A 16,874-nucleotide genomic window follows, 5' to 3' on the forward strand; every position below is an offset into this window, starting at 1 on the left:
GGTTCTCTTATCCATGTCCACATGCTCAGAATGGCGTGGCTGAGCACAAGCATCGTCACCTTCTTGAGACAACTCGTCCATTGATAGTCACTGCCTCTCTTCCCTCGCACTTTTGGGCCGAGTCTGTCTCCACTTCCATCTATCTCATCAACCTTCAGCAAGTGCTCTGCAGGGTGGCACTACTTTCAAGCATCTATTCGATCGTTTCCTGATTATTCAGTGCTTCAATTGTTTAGTTGTGTTTGCTATGTCCTTGCCCCACGTGAACGCACCAAACTGACTGCTCATTCCGTTGCGTGTGTCTTCTTAGGATACAACGATGAGCATAAGGGATATTGTAAGTGCATCTAGTGCCCCTTAGTGATTTTGGTGTATTGAAGACTTATAGGTTAAGGATCTAATGTGGTTATGAGTGTACACAGGTCTATAAGTCTATGAGGAGTTTGATATTTACAGAGAAAGTCGACCCCTAAAAATGAAGTTCTTCGACTGAAGACTTTGATATTCTGAAGAATTTCTGAAGACTTTGAAAGTGAAGAAATTGGTGTAACTCTGAAGACTTGGTATTCATTCGAGGAACATGAAGCGTGAAGACTTTTGTTTTCGTAGTTTCATTTTCTCTTTATTGAGTCATAGGAAACACCGTACTGTTAAAGGGGGTCGAGGAAATACTAAGGAGAAAATTTCCAAGTGATGCTCAACTCAAATCCTACACCTACCAATCCCTTCGAGTGAAGCCATTGGAAATCTCATACAGTTCAGTCAATTTCTTCAGTGACAGAGACGCAGTTCTTCTGGTCACTGAGGACTTTGTTCTGACTGAGGAGTTAGGAATTCGCCGAGGACAGGCGCTACCTAAAGCCGGGGCCAAGGGCGCACAGTAGGAGAACCTGGGGTGCTTAATCAAGTGTGTGTCCCACAACCCGCAAGCAAGAGAAGAACACCAATCCGGATCGACAGGGTACAGAGAGTGCACAGGCATGTGGGATGCTGGATCAAGTCCCTCTTCTGCCACCACCGCCAGTCTCTACCTCTGTTGCCTTGTCTACCAATTATTATCAACAGTGGCGTCATCGCCTTGGGTCAGTTGTGATCTCTCATCCTTAGTTTGACATGGTCTTCTTGGATTCGTACCCGACGATGTCTCTAAACCGTCAAGGTTGTCGGCTTGGTAAACGGGTCGAATTACCTTGTACTCATAGCAAGACAGTGTCTCAGCCACCTTTCGACCTTCTTCACTCTGATGTCGGTGGTCCATCTCCCTTTGCCTCCAAAGGAAGTCATCACTTGGATATATATACTTTATTTCTTCTCATAGTGAGGTCTTATCTATAAGCGTTTTGTTGCCATGCTTCATACTCAATTCTATACGTCTATTCGTGTGTTCTGTGATGACTCTGGTGGAGAGTATATCTCCCAAGCTGTTGCCTGGAATCCCTGTTGAGCAGGGTACTCTTGCATTCGGTTCTCTTATCCATGTGCACATGCTCAGAATGGCGTGGCTGAGCACAAGCATCGTCACCTTCTTGAGACGGCTCGCCCGTTGATGGTCACTACCTCTCTTCCCGCGCACTTTTGGGCCGAGTCTGTCTCCACTTCCATCTATCTCATCAACCTTCAGCAAGTGCTCTGCAGGGTGGCACTACTTTCGAGTATCTATTCGATCGTTTCCTGATTATTCAGCGCTTCAATTGTTTGGTTGTGTTTGCTATGTCCTTGCCCCACATGAACACACCAAACTGACTGCTCAGTCCGTTGTGTGTGTCTTCTTATGATACAACGATGAGCATAAGGGTATTGCTATTGGGAACATGTAGGTCATCTGATGCCTATTTCTCGGGATATAACTTCTGATGAGTCTCGTCCCTACTAGCCTCGTCCATCTTCCTCGATGTTTTCAGCGAAGTATTTCCATAATTTTCCCGACACTCCTATCACTCCTGTTGGGCCCAAATCCATTCGCCGTACTGCTCCTGGTTCTCCGATTATTGCAGATCCAATGCCATCATCCCTATGATTTCCTCACCTCGCTTATCATGGGATTCTACAACATCATCACCGAAGGCTTCCTTGTTGTCTCCATCACCTTAGTTTATCCCGATGATTCCAGCACGTGTTCCTCCATCTTTTCCTCACTTTTATACACATCGTCCGCATGTTGTGGATGTGTCTACTGATGCGCCATCTTATCGTAAGGTTGTTTATCCCGAATGGCTGCATGTGATGGCATCGAAGATTGATGCTCTTGCCCGCATCGGCATGTGGAATCTCATTTCCCTCCTTGTGCTCGTCTCATCACTTGTAAGTGGGTCTACAAGATTAAGACTGGTGATTCTCTTGAGCGTTACAAAGCTTGTCTAGTGGTGAGAACATGGTCATGACTACGATGAGACATTTGCTCCTATATGGCCCACATGACCACTCTTTGCACACTTCTCAATGTGGCTTCTGTTCATCAATGGTTTGTCTCTCTTGATGTCAAAAATGCCTACACGTAGCCACCACCTGGGTTCTCTTTCTGATGGCATGGTTTGTCATCTTCATCACTCTCTATATGGACATAAGCAAACCCCTCGTGCCTAGTTTGAGTGCTTCCCCTCAGTTGTGCTTGCGGCTGGTTTTTGGAGAGTGCTCATGATCCTGCACTTTCGGTCCACCATTCAACTTCTGGTCGAACACTTCTACATGTCGATCATCACTAGCAACGACTCAAGTACATTGCCTTTGTGAAGCCTCGTCATAGTGAATTTCTTATGTATGATCTTGGTCCTCTTCGCTACTTCCTTAGACTGAGGTTTCTTCTACCTCTAATGGCTTCTTTATTTCCCGCACTTCGGTCCACCATTCAACTTGTGGCCGAACACTTCTACATGTCGATCATCACTGGCGATGAAGTACATTGCCTTTGTGAGGGCTCATTAAAGTGAATTTCTTATGCATGATCTTGGTCCTCTTCGCTACTTCCTTGAGATCGCACTATTGAGACTCCTATGAAGTCAACATCCACCTTTGTGTCCACCTCCGCTCCCTGCCTGTCTGGATGGACATCTTTTACCTTGCTGCGGATTGCTATGGGCCCTGTCTCAATCCCACATCCCGTGTTTCCTTGTTGTGCGACACCATAACCTCATGATCGAGCACAACCAATGGTGAGTAGGAGCTCGGACAGTCGACGCGTACCTGGATTATGCACGGAACGAGCCGAGGGCAGGCGCTACCTAAAGCCGGGGCCAAGGGCGCATAGTAGGAGAACCTGGGGTGCTTAATAAACTGCGTTCCCACAACCCGCAAGCAAGAGAAGAACACCAATCCGGATCGACAGGGTACAGAGAGTGCACAGGCACGTGGGATGCTGGATCAAGTCCCTCTTCTGCCACCGCCGCCAGTCTCTGCCTCTGTTGCCTTGTCTACCAATTATTTTCAGCAGTGGCGTCATCGCCTCGGGTCAGTTGTGATCTCTCATCCTTAGTTTGACGTGGTCTGCTTGGATTCGTACCCGACGATGTCTCTAAACCGTCAAGGTTGTCGGCTTGGTAAACAGGCCCAATTACCTTGTACTCATAGCAAGACAGTGTCTCAGCCACCTTTCGACCTTCTTCACTCTGATGTCGGTGGTCCATCTCCCTTTGCCTCCAAAGGAAGTCATTACTTGGATATATATATATACTTTATTTCTTCTCGTAGTGAGGTTTATCTAAAGCATTTTGTTGCCATGCTTCATACTCAATTCTATACGTCTATTCGTGTGTTCTGTGATGAGTCTAGTGGAGAGTATATCTCCCAAGCTGTTGCCTGGAATCCTTGTTGAGCAGGGTACTCTTGCATTCGGTTCTCTTATCCATGTGCACATGCTCAGAATGGCGCGGCTGAGCACAAGCATCGTCAACTTCTTGAGACGGCTCGTCCGTTGATGGTCACTACCTCTCTTCCCTCGCACTTTTGGGCCGAGTCTGTCTCCACTTCCATCTATCTCATCAACCTTCAGCAAGTGCTCTGCAGGGTGGCACTACTTTCGAGTATCTATTCGATCGTTTCCTGATTATTCAGCGCTTCAATTGTTTGGTTGTGTTTGCTATGTCCTTGCCCCACGTGAACGCACCAAACTGACTGCTCAGTCCGTTGCATGTGTCTTCTTAGGATACAACGATGAGCATAAGGGATATCGCTATTGGGAACATGTAGGTCATCTGATGCCTATTTCTTGGGATATAACTTCTGATGAGTCTCGTCCCTACCAGCCTCGTCCATCTTCCTCGATGTTTTCAGTGAAGTATTTCCATAATTTTCCCGGCGCTCCTATCACTCCTGTTGGGCCCAAATCCATTCGTCGTACTGCTCTTGCTTCTCCGATTATTGCAGATCCAATGCTATCATCTCCTATGATTTCCTCACCTCGCTTATCATGGGATTCTACAGCATCATCACCGATGGCTTCCTTGTTGTCTCCATCACCTTAGTTTATCCCGATGATTCCAGCACGTATTCCTCCATCTTTTCCTGACTTTTATACACATCGTCCACATGTTGTGGATGTGTTTACTGATGAGCCATCTTATCGTAAGGTTGTTTATCCCGGATGGCTGCATGTGATGGCATCGAAGATTGATGCTCTTGCCAGCATCGACACGTGGAATCTCATTTCCCTCCTTGTGCTCGTCTCATCACTTGAAAGTGGGTCTACAAGATTAAGACTGGTGATTCTCTTGAGCGTTACAAAGCTTGTCTAGTGGTGAGAACATGGTCATGACTACGATGAGACATTTGCTCCTATATGGCCCACATGACCACTCTTCGCACACTTCTCAATGTGGCTTCTGTTCGTCAATGGTTTGTCTCTCTTGATGTCAAAAATGCCTACACGTAGCCACCACCTAGGTTCTCTTCCTGATGGCATGGTTTGTCATCTTCATCACTCTCTATATGGACATAAGCAAACCCCTCGTGCCTAGTTTGAGTGCTTCCCCTCAGTTGTGATTGCGGCTTGTTTTTGGAGAGTGCTCATGATCCTGCACTTTCGGTCCACCATTCAACTTCTGGTCGAACACTTCTACATGTCGATCATCACTGGCAACGACTCAAGTACATTGCCTTTGTGAAGGCTCATCATAGTGAATTTCTTATGTATGATCTTGGTCCTCTTCGCTACTTCCTTGAGATTTGAGGTTTCTTCTACCTCTAATGGCTTCTTTATTTCCTGCACTTTCGGTCCACCATTCAACTTGTGGTCGAACACTTCAACATGTCGATCATTACTGGCGATGATTGTAAGTACATTGCCTTTGTGAAGGCTCATCATAGTGAATTTCTTATTTCTTCGTCATAGTTCTTCGTCCTCTTCGCTACTTCCTTAAGATCTTCTTGCTTGTGCTGCTCATGCTGCTCTTACTGATGAGTGCACTATTAAGACTCCTATGAAGTCAACATCCACCTTTGTGTCAACCTCCGCTCCCTATCAGTCTGGATGAGCATCCTTTGCCTTGCTACGGGTTGCTATGGCTCTGTCTCAATCCCACATCCCGTGTTCCCTTGTTGTGCGACACCATAACCACACGCTCGAGCACCACCAATGGTGAGCAGGAGCTTGGACAGTCGACGCGTACCTGGATTATGCACGGGACGAGCCGAGGACAGGCGCTACCTAAAGCCGGGGCCAAGGGTGCACAGTAGGAGAACCTGGGGTGCTTAATCAAGTGCGTGTCCCGGAACCCGAAAACAAGAGAAGAACACCAATCCAGATCGGCAGGGTGCGAAGAGTGCACAGGCACGTGGGATGCTGGATCAAGTCCCTCTGCTGCCACCACCGCCAGTCACTGCCTTTGTTGCCTTGTCTACCAATTATTTCGAGCAGTGGCATCATTGCCTTGGGTCACTTGTGATCTCTCATCCTTAATTTGGCATGGTCTTCTTGGATTCGTATCCGACGATGACTCTAAACCGTCAAGGTTGTCGGCTTGGTAATCATGTCCAATTACCTTATACTCATAGGCAGACAGTGTCTCAGCCACCTTTCGACCTTGTTCACTCTGATGTCGGTGGTCCTTCTCCCTTTGCCTCCAAAGGAGGTCATCACTGGTGACCTCTCTCGACACACCTCTTCTCGTAGTGAGGTCTTATCTATAAGTGTTCTGCTACCATGGTTCATACTCGGTTCTATACGCATATTCCCGTGTTCCGTGATCTCTCTGGTGGAGAGTATATCTCCCAAGTTGTTGTGTGGAATCCTTGTTGATCAGGGTACTCTTATTCGGTTCTCTTATCCAGGTGACATGCTTAGAATGGCATGGCTGAGCACAAGGATCGCCACCTTCTTGAGAAGACTCGTCTGTTGATGGCCACTGCCTCTCTTCCCTCACACTTTTGGGCCGAGGTTGTCTCCACTTCCATCCATCACATCAACCTTCAGCAATCACTGCTATGCAGAGTGGTGCTACTTTTGAGCATCTATATCCTTTCATGATTATTCGGCGCTTCAATTGTTTGGTTGTGTTGCTATGTCCTCCTTGCCCCACGTGAACGCAACAAACTAACTACTCAGTCCGTTGCGTGTCTTTTTAGGATACAATGATGAGCATAAGGGATATCACTGTTGGTCTTCGGATGCCTATTTCTCGGAATATAACTTCTGATGAGTCTCGTCCCTACCAGCCTCGTCCATCTTCCTCAACATGTTCAGTGGAGTCTTTCCACAATTTTCCCAACACTACTATCACTCATGTTGAGCCCTTATCCATTCGTCGTACTGCTCCTGCTTCTCCGATTATTGCAGATCCAACGCCATCATCTCCTATGATTTCCTCACCTCGCTTATCACAGGATTCTACAGCATCATCACCGGTGACTTCCTTATCCGCATCACCTTAGTTTATCCCGATGATTCCAACTCATATTCTTACATCTTTTCCTCACTTTTATACACATTGTCCGCATGTTGTGGATGCGTCTACTGATGTGCCATCTTCCCCATCTCGGCCTACTTATGGCTTGCTTCCTTGTCTGCTTCCACCTGTTGACCGCCTTGGTCTTCCAGCGCTGGCGCTATTGTTCTTGAGCCGACTTCTTATCGTGATGATGTTCATACCAAGTGGCACATTGCGATGGCAGAGGAGATTGCTGCTCTTGAGCGCATCGGCAAGTGGGATATTGTTTCTCTTCCCCGTGTTCGTCCCATCACTTGGTGGGTCTAGACTCGCTCTGATGGTTCTCTTGAGCGTTACAAAGCTGTTATGACTCGCTTTGATGGTTCTCTTGGGCGTTACAAAGCTCGTCTTGTGGCTCGTAGCTTTCAGCTAGAGCATGGTCCTGATTATGAGTCCTGATTACTATGAGGCTTTTTGCTCGTGCAGACCATATGACCACTGCTCGCACACTTCTCTTGTGGCCTCTATTGGCCACGGGTCTATCTCGGCTTGATGTTAAGAATGCCTTTCTTAATGGTGAACTACATGAGGAGGATTACATGCAACCACCACTTGGGTATTATGCTCCTGACGACATGCTTCGTCGTCTTCATCGCTCTCTCTATGGCTTTAAGCAAGCCCCTCAAGCCTAGTTTGAGTGTTCTGCCTCTAGGGTGATTGCCGCTGGTTTTCAGCGAGTGCTCATGATCCTACGTTGTTTGTCCACCTTTCTGCTCTTGGTAGGAGTCCTCTATATGTTGATGATATGATCATCGCCGGCAAAGACCCTGAGTATATTGCCTTTGTGACGGCACATTTTAGTAAGGAGTTTCCTATGTCTGATCTTGGCCCTGCTACTTTCTTGGGTTTCAGGTCTCTTCTTTCTCAAAATTAATACTTGCCCTTGTTGCTCTTACTGATGAGCGCACTGTTGAGACTCTCATGGAGCTCAATGTTCACCTCGGTGCTACTGATGGTGACCCTTTGTCTGATCTAACGCTTTATCGTCATCTTGTTGGGAGTCTTGTCTATCTGGCTGCCACTCGCCTAGAAGAAGAAACAGACTGCAGTGCCCCCATTCTAGTGCACCTCCTCCTACAGCGTAATCGTTGCCAAGATTGTGGCAAACTCGCTAGAGTTGATGCCTCTCACACGATGTTGCGAGAGCCTTCAGCTTATCAAGTGGCATGAACGGCCTAAGGGGACATGCCGCCAAGGCTGCTAGCATTCCCTGTCTTGAATCGTGAAGTGTTTGGGAGTGAGACTAGGAGAAATACGGAAAAGGAGACGATGACTAGCGTATTAGGGGAATGAGGCCTAAACAGAAGTGTCGAGATAAGTTATAGGCCCGCTGCCAGAATGGTAGGTGTATTCTTCTCCAAAGTGGGCCACACCTTTGATGCAAGACATGACTGAGTGGGATATAGTCATATATCAAACCCAAATGATAATCTTGTCTTTCAGGCAAACTCTAACCCCTTCTTGCAAATAATAATTTGACCCAAACACTAAAAATAGCTTTGACCCAAACACCTGGATATACTTTATTTCTTCTCGTAGTGAGGTCTTATCTATAAGCGTTTTGCTGTCATGGTTCATACTCTGTTCTCTACGCCTATTCGTGTGTTCTTTGATGACTTTGGTGGAGAGTATATCTCCCAAGTTGTTGCGTATCCTTGATGAGCAAGATACTCTTGCATTTGTTCTCTTATCCAGGTGCACATGCTCATAATGGCATGGTTGAGCGTAAGCGTCGTCACCTTCTTGAGACGGCTCGTCCGTTGATGGCCACTGCCTCTCTTCCCTTGCACTTTTGGGCCGAGGCTGTCTCCACTTCCATCTATCTCATCAACCTTCAGCAATCCACTGCTCTGAAGGGTGGCGCTACTTTCGAGCATCTATTCGATCGTTTCCTGATTATTTGGCGCTTCAATTATTTGGTTGTGTTTTGCTATGTCCTTCTTGCCCCCACGTGAATGCACCAAACTGACTGCTCAGTTCGTTGCGTGTGTCTTCTTAGGATACAACGATGAGCATAAGGGATATCACTATTGGGATCATGTTGGTCTTCGCATACCTATTTCTCAGGGGATGACTTTTGATGAGTCTCGTCCCTATAACCCACGTCCATCTTCCTCGACCATTTCAATGGAGTATATCTCTTTCCACAATTTTCCCGACACTCCTACCAGTCCTATTGAGCCATTATGCATTTGATGTACTGCTCCTGCTTCCCTGATTATTGTAGAACCAACGCCATCATCTCCTATGATTTTCTCACCTCGCTTATCACATGATTCTACACCTTGTGGCTTCCTTGCCTCCATCACCTAAGTTTATTCCGATCATTCCTACTCATACTCTTTCATCTTTTTTCCTAACTTATGTCTTATATACACGGCATCTGCGTGTTGTGGATGCGTCTACTGATGTGCCATGTTCCCCGTCTCCGCCTACTTATGGCTTGCATATTCTAATGCTTTGGCCTGTTAACCACCTTGGTCTTCCAAGTGTTGGCGTTGTTGTTCTTGAGCCGACTTCTTATAGTGATGTTGTTCAAACCAGATGGCATATTGCGATGGCAGAGGAGACTGTTGCTCTTGAGCGCATCGGCACGGGGGGTATTGTTTTTGCTCCTCCTCGTGTTCGTCCCATCACTTGGTGGGTCTACAAGTTTAAGACTCACTCTGATGGTTCTCTTGAGCCTTACAAAGTTCGTCTTGTGGCTCGTGGCTTTCAGAAAGAGCATGGTCCTGATTACAATGAGACTTTTTCTCTCGCAAACCGTCTGACCATTGTCGCACACTTCTTATTGTGGCCTCTGTTCGCCACTAGTCTATGTCCCAGCTTGATGTTAAGAATGCCTCCATTGGTCTGTGTATCGGCTTGTTATTAAGAAAGCCTTTCTTAATGGTGAGCTGCATGAGGAGGTTTACATGCAGCAACCACCTGGGTATCATGCTTTGTCATCTTCATCCCTCTCCCTATAGCTTTAAGCAATCCCCTCGCGCCTGGTTTGAGCATTTTGCCTCTATGGTGGCTGCCGCTGGTTTCAACAAGTGCTCGTGATCCTACGTTGTTTGTCCACTTTTCTGCTCTTGGTAGGACTCTTCTTCTATATGTTGATGACATGATCATCACCAGGCGAAGACCGTGAGTATATTACCTTTGTGTAGGCACGTCTTAGCTACCAATTTCTTAAGTCTTATCTTGGCCCTCCTCGCTAAATTCTTGGGATTGAGGTCCCTTCTTGCTAAAAAATAATCCATGATCTTCTTACTCGTGCTGCTCTTACTGATGAGCGCACTCTTGAGACTCCCATGGAGCTTGATGTTCACCTCCCTGCTAATGATGTTGACCCATTGTCTGATCCAACGCTTTATCGATATTTTGTTGGGAGTCTTGTCTATATGCCAGTCACTCGCCCGGAAGAAGAAACAGACTACAGTGCCCCTGTTCGAGTGCACCTCCTCCCGCGGCGTCATTGCTCCACTTTGCTACTCTACCCTCCACTATATACTCAACGGCATTGTCGTCGTGGCTAGGATGGTGGCAAACTCGCCAGTGCCGATGCCTTTCACATGAGCCTTCATCCTCTCAAGTGGCATGAACGACCGAAGGGGACAATGCCATGGTTGTTGGTATTCCCTCTGTCGGATCGTGAAGTGTTTGGGAGTGAGACTAAGAGAAATACGGAAAAGGAGACGATGACTAGCGTATTTGAGGAATGGGTAATTACATGAAGTGCTTATAATGCATGAGATGGACATGGACCATGTCACTCCGTTATCAAACCAAGCAAGAAAATAAGGATAATAGGAGTAAATGGCCCGAGGTTAAGCCTTTAAAGCTTCTAGGAGAATGTAAACAGTATTTGTGTTAATGTTGCATACCTCCTCAACATAAAGAGGTTTGGATCATGAACTGCATCTATTTTCTCAGTTGGCTGGTACACCTGAAAAATAAGGCAATGACTGATAATGCATACAAAGGTCAACCGGATTATTGTGAAGTATGTGCATCATCTTAATGAAAACTGGATTCATAAAGAGAGACGGAACTTTGAAGAAGTTTAATGAAATCACGAACCATGATAAGATAATTTGTACTTTCCTTGCAGATAGCCAAAACCACATATTTTACAGATGGATATCCATGGTTACAATTAATATTTAATTCATTTTTATTACACGGACTGCAAAATAAGTGGGGTTTGTAGCCCCATCATGGGGTAGTACCACCCAGGCAAGGACTAGTGCACTGCCTTCCTAATTCCTGCCAACATACTGCCATCAGCAGTCTCATTGCATTCGTTTATAAGGGTGTACCATATTCCAGCCACTGCAACCTACTAAACTAAAGACATGCATCATGGTACAAGTTGACTTCCGTGATAATACAATCTATTGTTTCCGAACCAAGATTTCAATAGTAAAAATCTATTCTAGAGGAATTACAACTTCCATGCCACAACAGAGATAACAAGTACCTTCCATATCTTGTTATTGTTGACCTGAAATAGCTAAGTCCAGCATCACCTTGTGATAACTCAACCTAAAAAAAGGAAAAATTGAAAAATTCAAGATCAAATTGGCAGAACATAAAAAACCCTTTCAGAAAAATAAAAAAACCCTAACAGTATTTACAGTGAATTCAACTTTGATTTTAAGTTGCCAATCAAATCAGAAAACGTACTGCCTTTTGGCAATCATATAATGTGAAACAGCGCCTGATAAACAAAGGTTATTGCAGGACATGTTTACAGACACATAAAAGCGGCTGCAAGCACAAAATTTGGTGCAAACAACCTCATTGTGTGTAGCTTGGTGAAAAGCAACTCAATGTTATCGGACCTTGCAGTTCTGGCAAAGGAATGTCAGTGTCTCATAATAAAAAATGTCAGACATCTGCAAGTAAAAAGGAAGCTCAAGATGATCAATACTCCCATGCAATGTAGTAGTAAATAAATAGGAAAACATTAAAAAAAAGGTGCCTGACCTGGTTGCTGTAAATGCGGGATGTGCTTTGTAAGGCGAAGTTTTGAAGGATCATCCATACCAAGATGCTGTGCAACTTTCTCAACAACATATATGTGGAACGTTTTGATCTACAAGTATGAAAGTAAAATCAGTTATCAGTACTTTTTTATGTGAGAAGTCAATGTGTTAAATGAAGGTTCAGAGATTCCTGACACATACAGTTCTAGAGAGTTATCAAGCAATCTGAAATGCAAAACCTATAGATAGCAGCAATCATTTTTTTCTCAGTAAAAAAAAACCATTATACAACAACTGTAATGAGCTTTTGAAAATAAGTAAAATAAAACAGCCTCGTGTATATATGACAATCACTATTGAAGGAACATCAAACACCAGACTAGCACACAACTACAAGTGGCACACAAATTAAGAGATCACACAGAATTAAGAATCGCCTATCTTCCCTGAATCAACTAGATTAAAAACGTAATGTTCCACTCCTCTGCTCTACTACTACGAATCATAGTAAGGGCCCGTTCAGAAGCAGTCCACGAGCTGGCTTCCGAAAATCGCTCCGAGAAGCCGCACCAAACGGCTCCACTTCGAGAATCTGGCTCCGCGGAGACGAGGATTCGGCAGTGCAAAAATCACGGAGACGAGAAGCTGCCCTGGTGCACTGCCGAACGGCTCATTTCGGAAGCCAGCGAGCTTTCGAACGGGGCCTAAATAGTATGATTAACATTAATAAAGGGAAAGGTTTGAAATACTATCTTGGTAAAACAAAATGCCATCCATTTTGTGACAAGAAACTTATTCTACAGTATCACCCTGCACAGAAAAGCACCGTCTTTTTTGCAATTCGGGGAGCATGTCAGTCTCAACTGGAGCTGGATTTCCAACATACAACTTCCTTGCCCCACTTGAAGCTGCTACACTAGCTTGGTAAAACAAAAAGTCTTCCATTTTGTGACTATACCTGGCCATACCTCGGGCCGGGCCGGGCCTAGCCAAGCCCGACGAAAAAAACCCAGGCCCGAGCCCAGCCCGGCCCGGCCATCGGGCCTGTTTTCTGGGCTCGATCCCGGCCCGAACACGTAAAAGCCCGTCAGGCTTCGGGCCGGCCCAGCCCGACCTTCAGAGAAATGCAAAAACGACGGGCCCAGGCCGGGCCCGGCCCGGCCTTCGGGCTCAAAATCTAGGCCCGAGCCTGGCCTGGGGGCAGCGTCGGGCTGGGCCGGGTCGGGATTTTTCGGGCCGGGCCAGCCGGGCCGGGCTTTCCATGGCCAGGTATATTTGTGACAAGAAACTTATTCTACAGCATCACCCTGCACAAAAAAGCAGAGTCTGTTTTGCAATGTGGGGAGCATGCCGGTCTCAATTGGAGCTGGATTTCCAACATACAACTTCCTTGGCCCACCTGAAGCTGCTACACTACACTTGAAGAAGCGCCACCGGTTGACCAAGAAGCAGGATTTAGGTTGGATCGGGCGGTCCAGATTGCATACCTATTGGTTCAGATGCGTTCAGGCGGCGCCGGCGGCTTTGGGGCTTGCCGCTGAGCTGGCTCCGGTGATCCTTGCTCCTCGGGAAGGCGTCCAAGAGATTTGCCTTGAGTCGGCGATTCCGTTTCTATCCTGGGAGACGTCGGTGGTGTTCTCTGGCGTCGGCTGGGCTCTGTCGAAGCTGTGGCGGCGCCGACGAGTACTCCAGCTCGATTTGGAGCTCGGATTCGAGAGGTTCGGCTTGACCGGCGGTTCCGTTGCTCTCCTTGGAAACGGCGGTGGTGATCTCTGGCGTCGGCTGGGCTCGGCCGGAGCTGTGGCGGTGGCGGCGGCAGCGGCACCGCAAGAAATTGGAGCTGTGGCGGTGGCGGCGGCAGCGGCACCGCAAGAAATTGGAGCTCGGATTCGACGGGTTTCGAGGGCTGCGGACTCGGGTCGAGGTGCGGTGGAGCGCCTCCATTCATGCAGGGATCGAGAGGCGGCGCGGGGCTACACGGCGAGGCGGTGCTCGGGCCGGACTCCGCCATGGAGGTGGACACCGGCTCGGGGTCGGGGATGACATGCCGGTCCGGGCGTCAGCGGGAGAGGGGGTATGGTTCAATGACGGGTGGGATCAAGGGCTGGCGTCATTGCTGACGTGCGCGCTTGGGGACGGACTCGGTCTTGCTGGCCAGGGCCTGCTGGGTTGCAGCTGCGCGCGCAGCGCTCTTCACACCAGGCTCAAACTTAGCGAGCAGCCCAGTACATTCAGCCCACTGACGGCCCACGACCCCACCCTTATCACCTCATCTTCTTTCCCCTGCGCAGAGTGTCTGCTGCCGTTGCTGGCTTGCTGCTGCTGCGTTTCTCCGAGCGACAGAAATGGCGTTCACGCTGGTGGGAGCCTTCAAGGGCCTGTCCCTCGCGTCCTCCTCCTCCTTCCTCCGCGGCGACCGCGCCGCGCTCCCCGGCGGCACCACCGGGGGCGTGGGCGTGGCGACGCTGCCGGCGCGCGGGCTGACCATCCAGATGGCGCACAAGAAGGGGGCCGGAAGCACCAAGAACGGCAGGGACTCCAAGGGCCAGCGCCTCGGGGTCAAGATTTACGGCGACCAGCTCGCCAAGCCCGGCGCCATCATCATCCGCCAGCGCGGCACCAAGGTCTCCCTCTCTGCTCCTGTCTGTCTGTACGCCCCGTCCATTCTCCCTCCCGCTTGCTCTCGGCTCCTGTCAGTGAGTAAGGCGCTTCTGACTGGTGCACAATGGGGAATTCCGGTGAAATGCTAGTGTACATAACTAAAAACTAAATACTGTGCGGTACTAGTACTTCGGGATACGAAATTGATTTTCAGTGCTAGGGGATTTGTGGAGATTGGATTGTGGTGAGGCAAGACTGTGTATACTACAGGTCAGGGAATGACAGGGCTTAGATTAGGTGTGCTTGTCATCGTCGTTGCGGCGCTCAGCGGTTCCTGCTGGCTCTGGCATTGTCCACATTTTCAGTTTTTTCTGTCAGACAAAAGTACGAACCTACTTGTTCAGAGTATAATGTTTGGTCCCTGTTTTAGCTGTATACTACTGCAAGCATCATCCATTCATTTCAAAAGGAACTCACACCTGTGATCTGTAGTCACTAGTCAGCTAATCATTTTGCAGGTAGCAGCTTAGAAGCTGCTATATTCATGTTATCTTGGTTGAATGCTTACTTCATACTCCCTCCGTTCCAAAATAGATGACTCAACTTTGTTAAGTTAGTACAAAGTTGAGCCATCTATTTTGGAACAGAGGGAGTACTTGTGAATGGCATGAGTGCATGACTATGTGGTGGTAAATTGGCAATGACCATGTTGTGAGTGGCATGACTATTCATTCGTTTAGATAAAACCATGGCGATGACCATGTTGTAAAGAGACTTTAATTGCTACTCCCTCCGCTCAAGCTGGGACACTTTCTTCCGATCGGAGGGAGTATGTCACTCTTTACATGGCCACATGTAGTACAAGCTTGCAAGTATGGTGGCCTCTAGTTATGCTCTTTCAGAAGCCGTGGGTACCGATATCCACCAAGTCTAAATTCTGAAAGGGCAGACAATAGTACTTTCGGAGCGCATAGTACTCCTGTAATAAATTGGCTTTATGCATCATCGATGCAGAGCCGGGGCAATAAAGCTTCCACTTTCTAGAAAAAGGAATTACTACACTCTTCAGAAGCAATGGGCACTGATATCTACCAAGTCTAAATTCTGCAAGGGCAGAAAAAAAGGGAGTACTTTCTGTGTACATAGTAATTTTATCTGTTCCGAGTGATCATTCAGTGTGCAAATGCAATTTCCTTCCCAACTTTTGTGCTATTTACCTGAACCGTGAGTTTAACATGACTTTCGGTCTTTTGAGACCATGCACTATTCATAAAGTAGGTTCACATTGGTGTACGAAAAGTGCACATTTTATAAGCCGCAACCAAACGTGTCTCCATGTTTTGCGTTTTCTTATTTGCATGTATGCTGAACTTTTCAGGTTTATCCTGGAAATAATGTTGGAATGGGCAAGGATCACACCCTCTTTTCCTTGATTGATGGACTTGTCAAGTTTGAGAAATATGGACCGGACAGGAAAAAGGTCAGAGTCACTAGTTACTGGATCTAGTTGGGTTTCAGCGGAATACCAGATATATGAATATGCTGTTATTTTCTTTTACAGGTAAGCGTCTACCCATATGAGAAACAGCCTGAGAACCCAAACAGTTACAGAGCAAGGAAGAGAGAGAACTTCCGCTTGCAGCGCGAACGCTTGAAGGCCAGAGCAGAGGGAACTTATGAACCAGAATTGGTATTGGCAGCTGCAGATGCAAGTGTTGAGGTCAATGCAGACTGCTGATAGGTTTACTGTAATGTATTTCTCTTTTTACAAAATCCATGCTTGACAAATCTTTCTCAAATGTAAATCATCAACTGCAAGATGAATGCAAGTTCAGCACTCCAGCTTCATTTTAAATTTTAGCTGTGTCCTGTCTATATTGTGTTTTCGGGATATTACACTTCCGGGAACAGTTAGGCCAACTTCCCACAAACTCCACGTAATATTGTGATGGTGCCAATGAATCCAAACAATCATTACTGGGGTGTGTTATCTGGTTAAGGTCGTATTAGGAGTGACTTTCCAGAGGCTCCCTTTGCAGAAAAGTTTCTTTTGGTGTGTAGGGATCTAAACGGTTTTAGTCTAGTTGGTGCATGCAAGACAACCAGATTCCCTGCATTTATGTCTATTATGGCTACCTTGAGAAACATAAATTTCTGATAAAGTAAATTGATTTGTCAATATTTAGAGATGGTAACATTACATTTGGTGAAAACAAAAAGGCAAAAATAGTAGTAGCAGACACTAGTTCTGCTAAGTATTAGAGAGAAAACAAGGAAGTTTAGGTTTTGTTTTATGGAACCTTATGGATTAGGTGCTAATTATCTATCCAACAAAGAAATATAGTAAGGGTGCATTTCTTTAGTATTTTGGCCTCTCTTT

General features: G+C 46.8%; 2 protein-coding genes across 14 annotated transcripts in view; one reads left to right on the top strand and one right to left on the bottom strand.

The window, feature by feature from the left end:
• The window catches only part of LOC125526708 (uncharacterized), a 28,196-nt gene extending 14,368 nt beyond the window's left edge, over positions 1–13,828 (bottom strand). For 12 of the 13 annotated variants that reach the window (XR_015598857.1, XR_015598856.1, XR_015598855.1 and 9 more), the window contains exons 1-5: positions 13,381–13,828; positions 11,895–12,003; positions 11,705–11,803; positions 11,386–11,450; positions 10,790–10,851 (exon numbers count right to left, since the gene is read on the bottom strand). The gene's annotated coding sequence lies outside the window, so the exon portion shown is untranslated. The remainder of the gene's footprint in view (positions 1–10,789; positions 10,852–11,385; positions 11,451–11,704; positions 11,804–11,894; positions 12,004–13,380) is intronic. The other variant, XR_015598858.1, reaches the window with a different exon arrangement.
• A 340-nt stretch (positions 13,829–14,168) lies between these two features.
• On the top strand, positions 14,169–16,349 carry RPL27 (ribosomal protein large subunit 27). The gene is made up of 3 exons (XM_048709807.2): positions 14,169–14,517; positions 15,873–15,974; positions 16,056–16,349. Exons 1-3 carry the CDS (start codon positions 14,239–14,241, stop codon positions 16,230–16,232), a joined length of 558 nt encoding a protein of 185 aa, XP_048565764.1. The 5' UTR covers positions 14,169–14,238; the 3' UTR covers positions 16,233–16,349.
• The last annotated feature ends 525 nt before the right edge of the window (positions 16,350–16,874 follow it).

This window comes from Triticum urartu, chromosome 3A (assembly GCF_056163025.1).
Source record: "Triticum urartu cultivar PI428250 chromosome 3A, HENAU_Tu73, whole genome shotgun sequence".
NCBI lineage: Eukaryota > Viridiplantae > Streptophyta > Magnoliopsida > Poales > Poaceae > Triticum > Triticum urartu.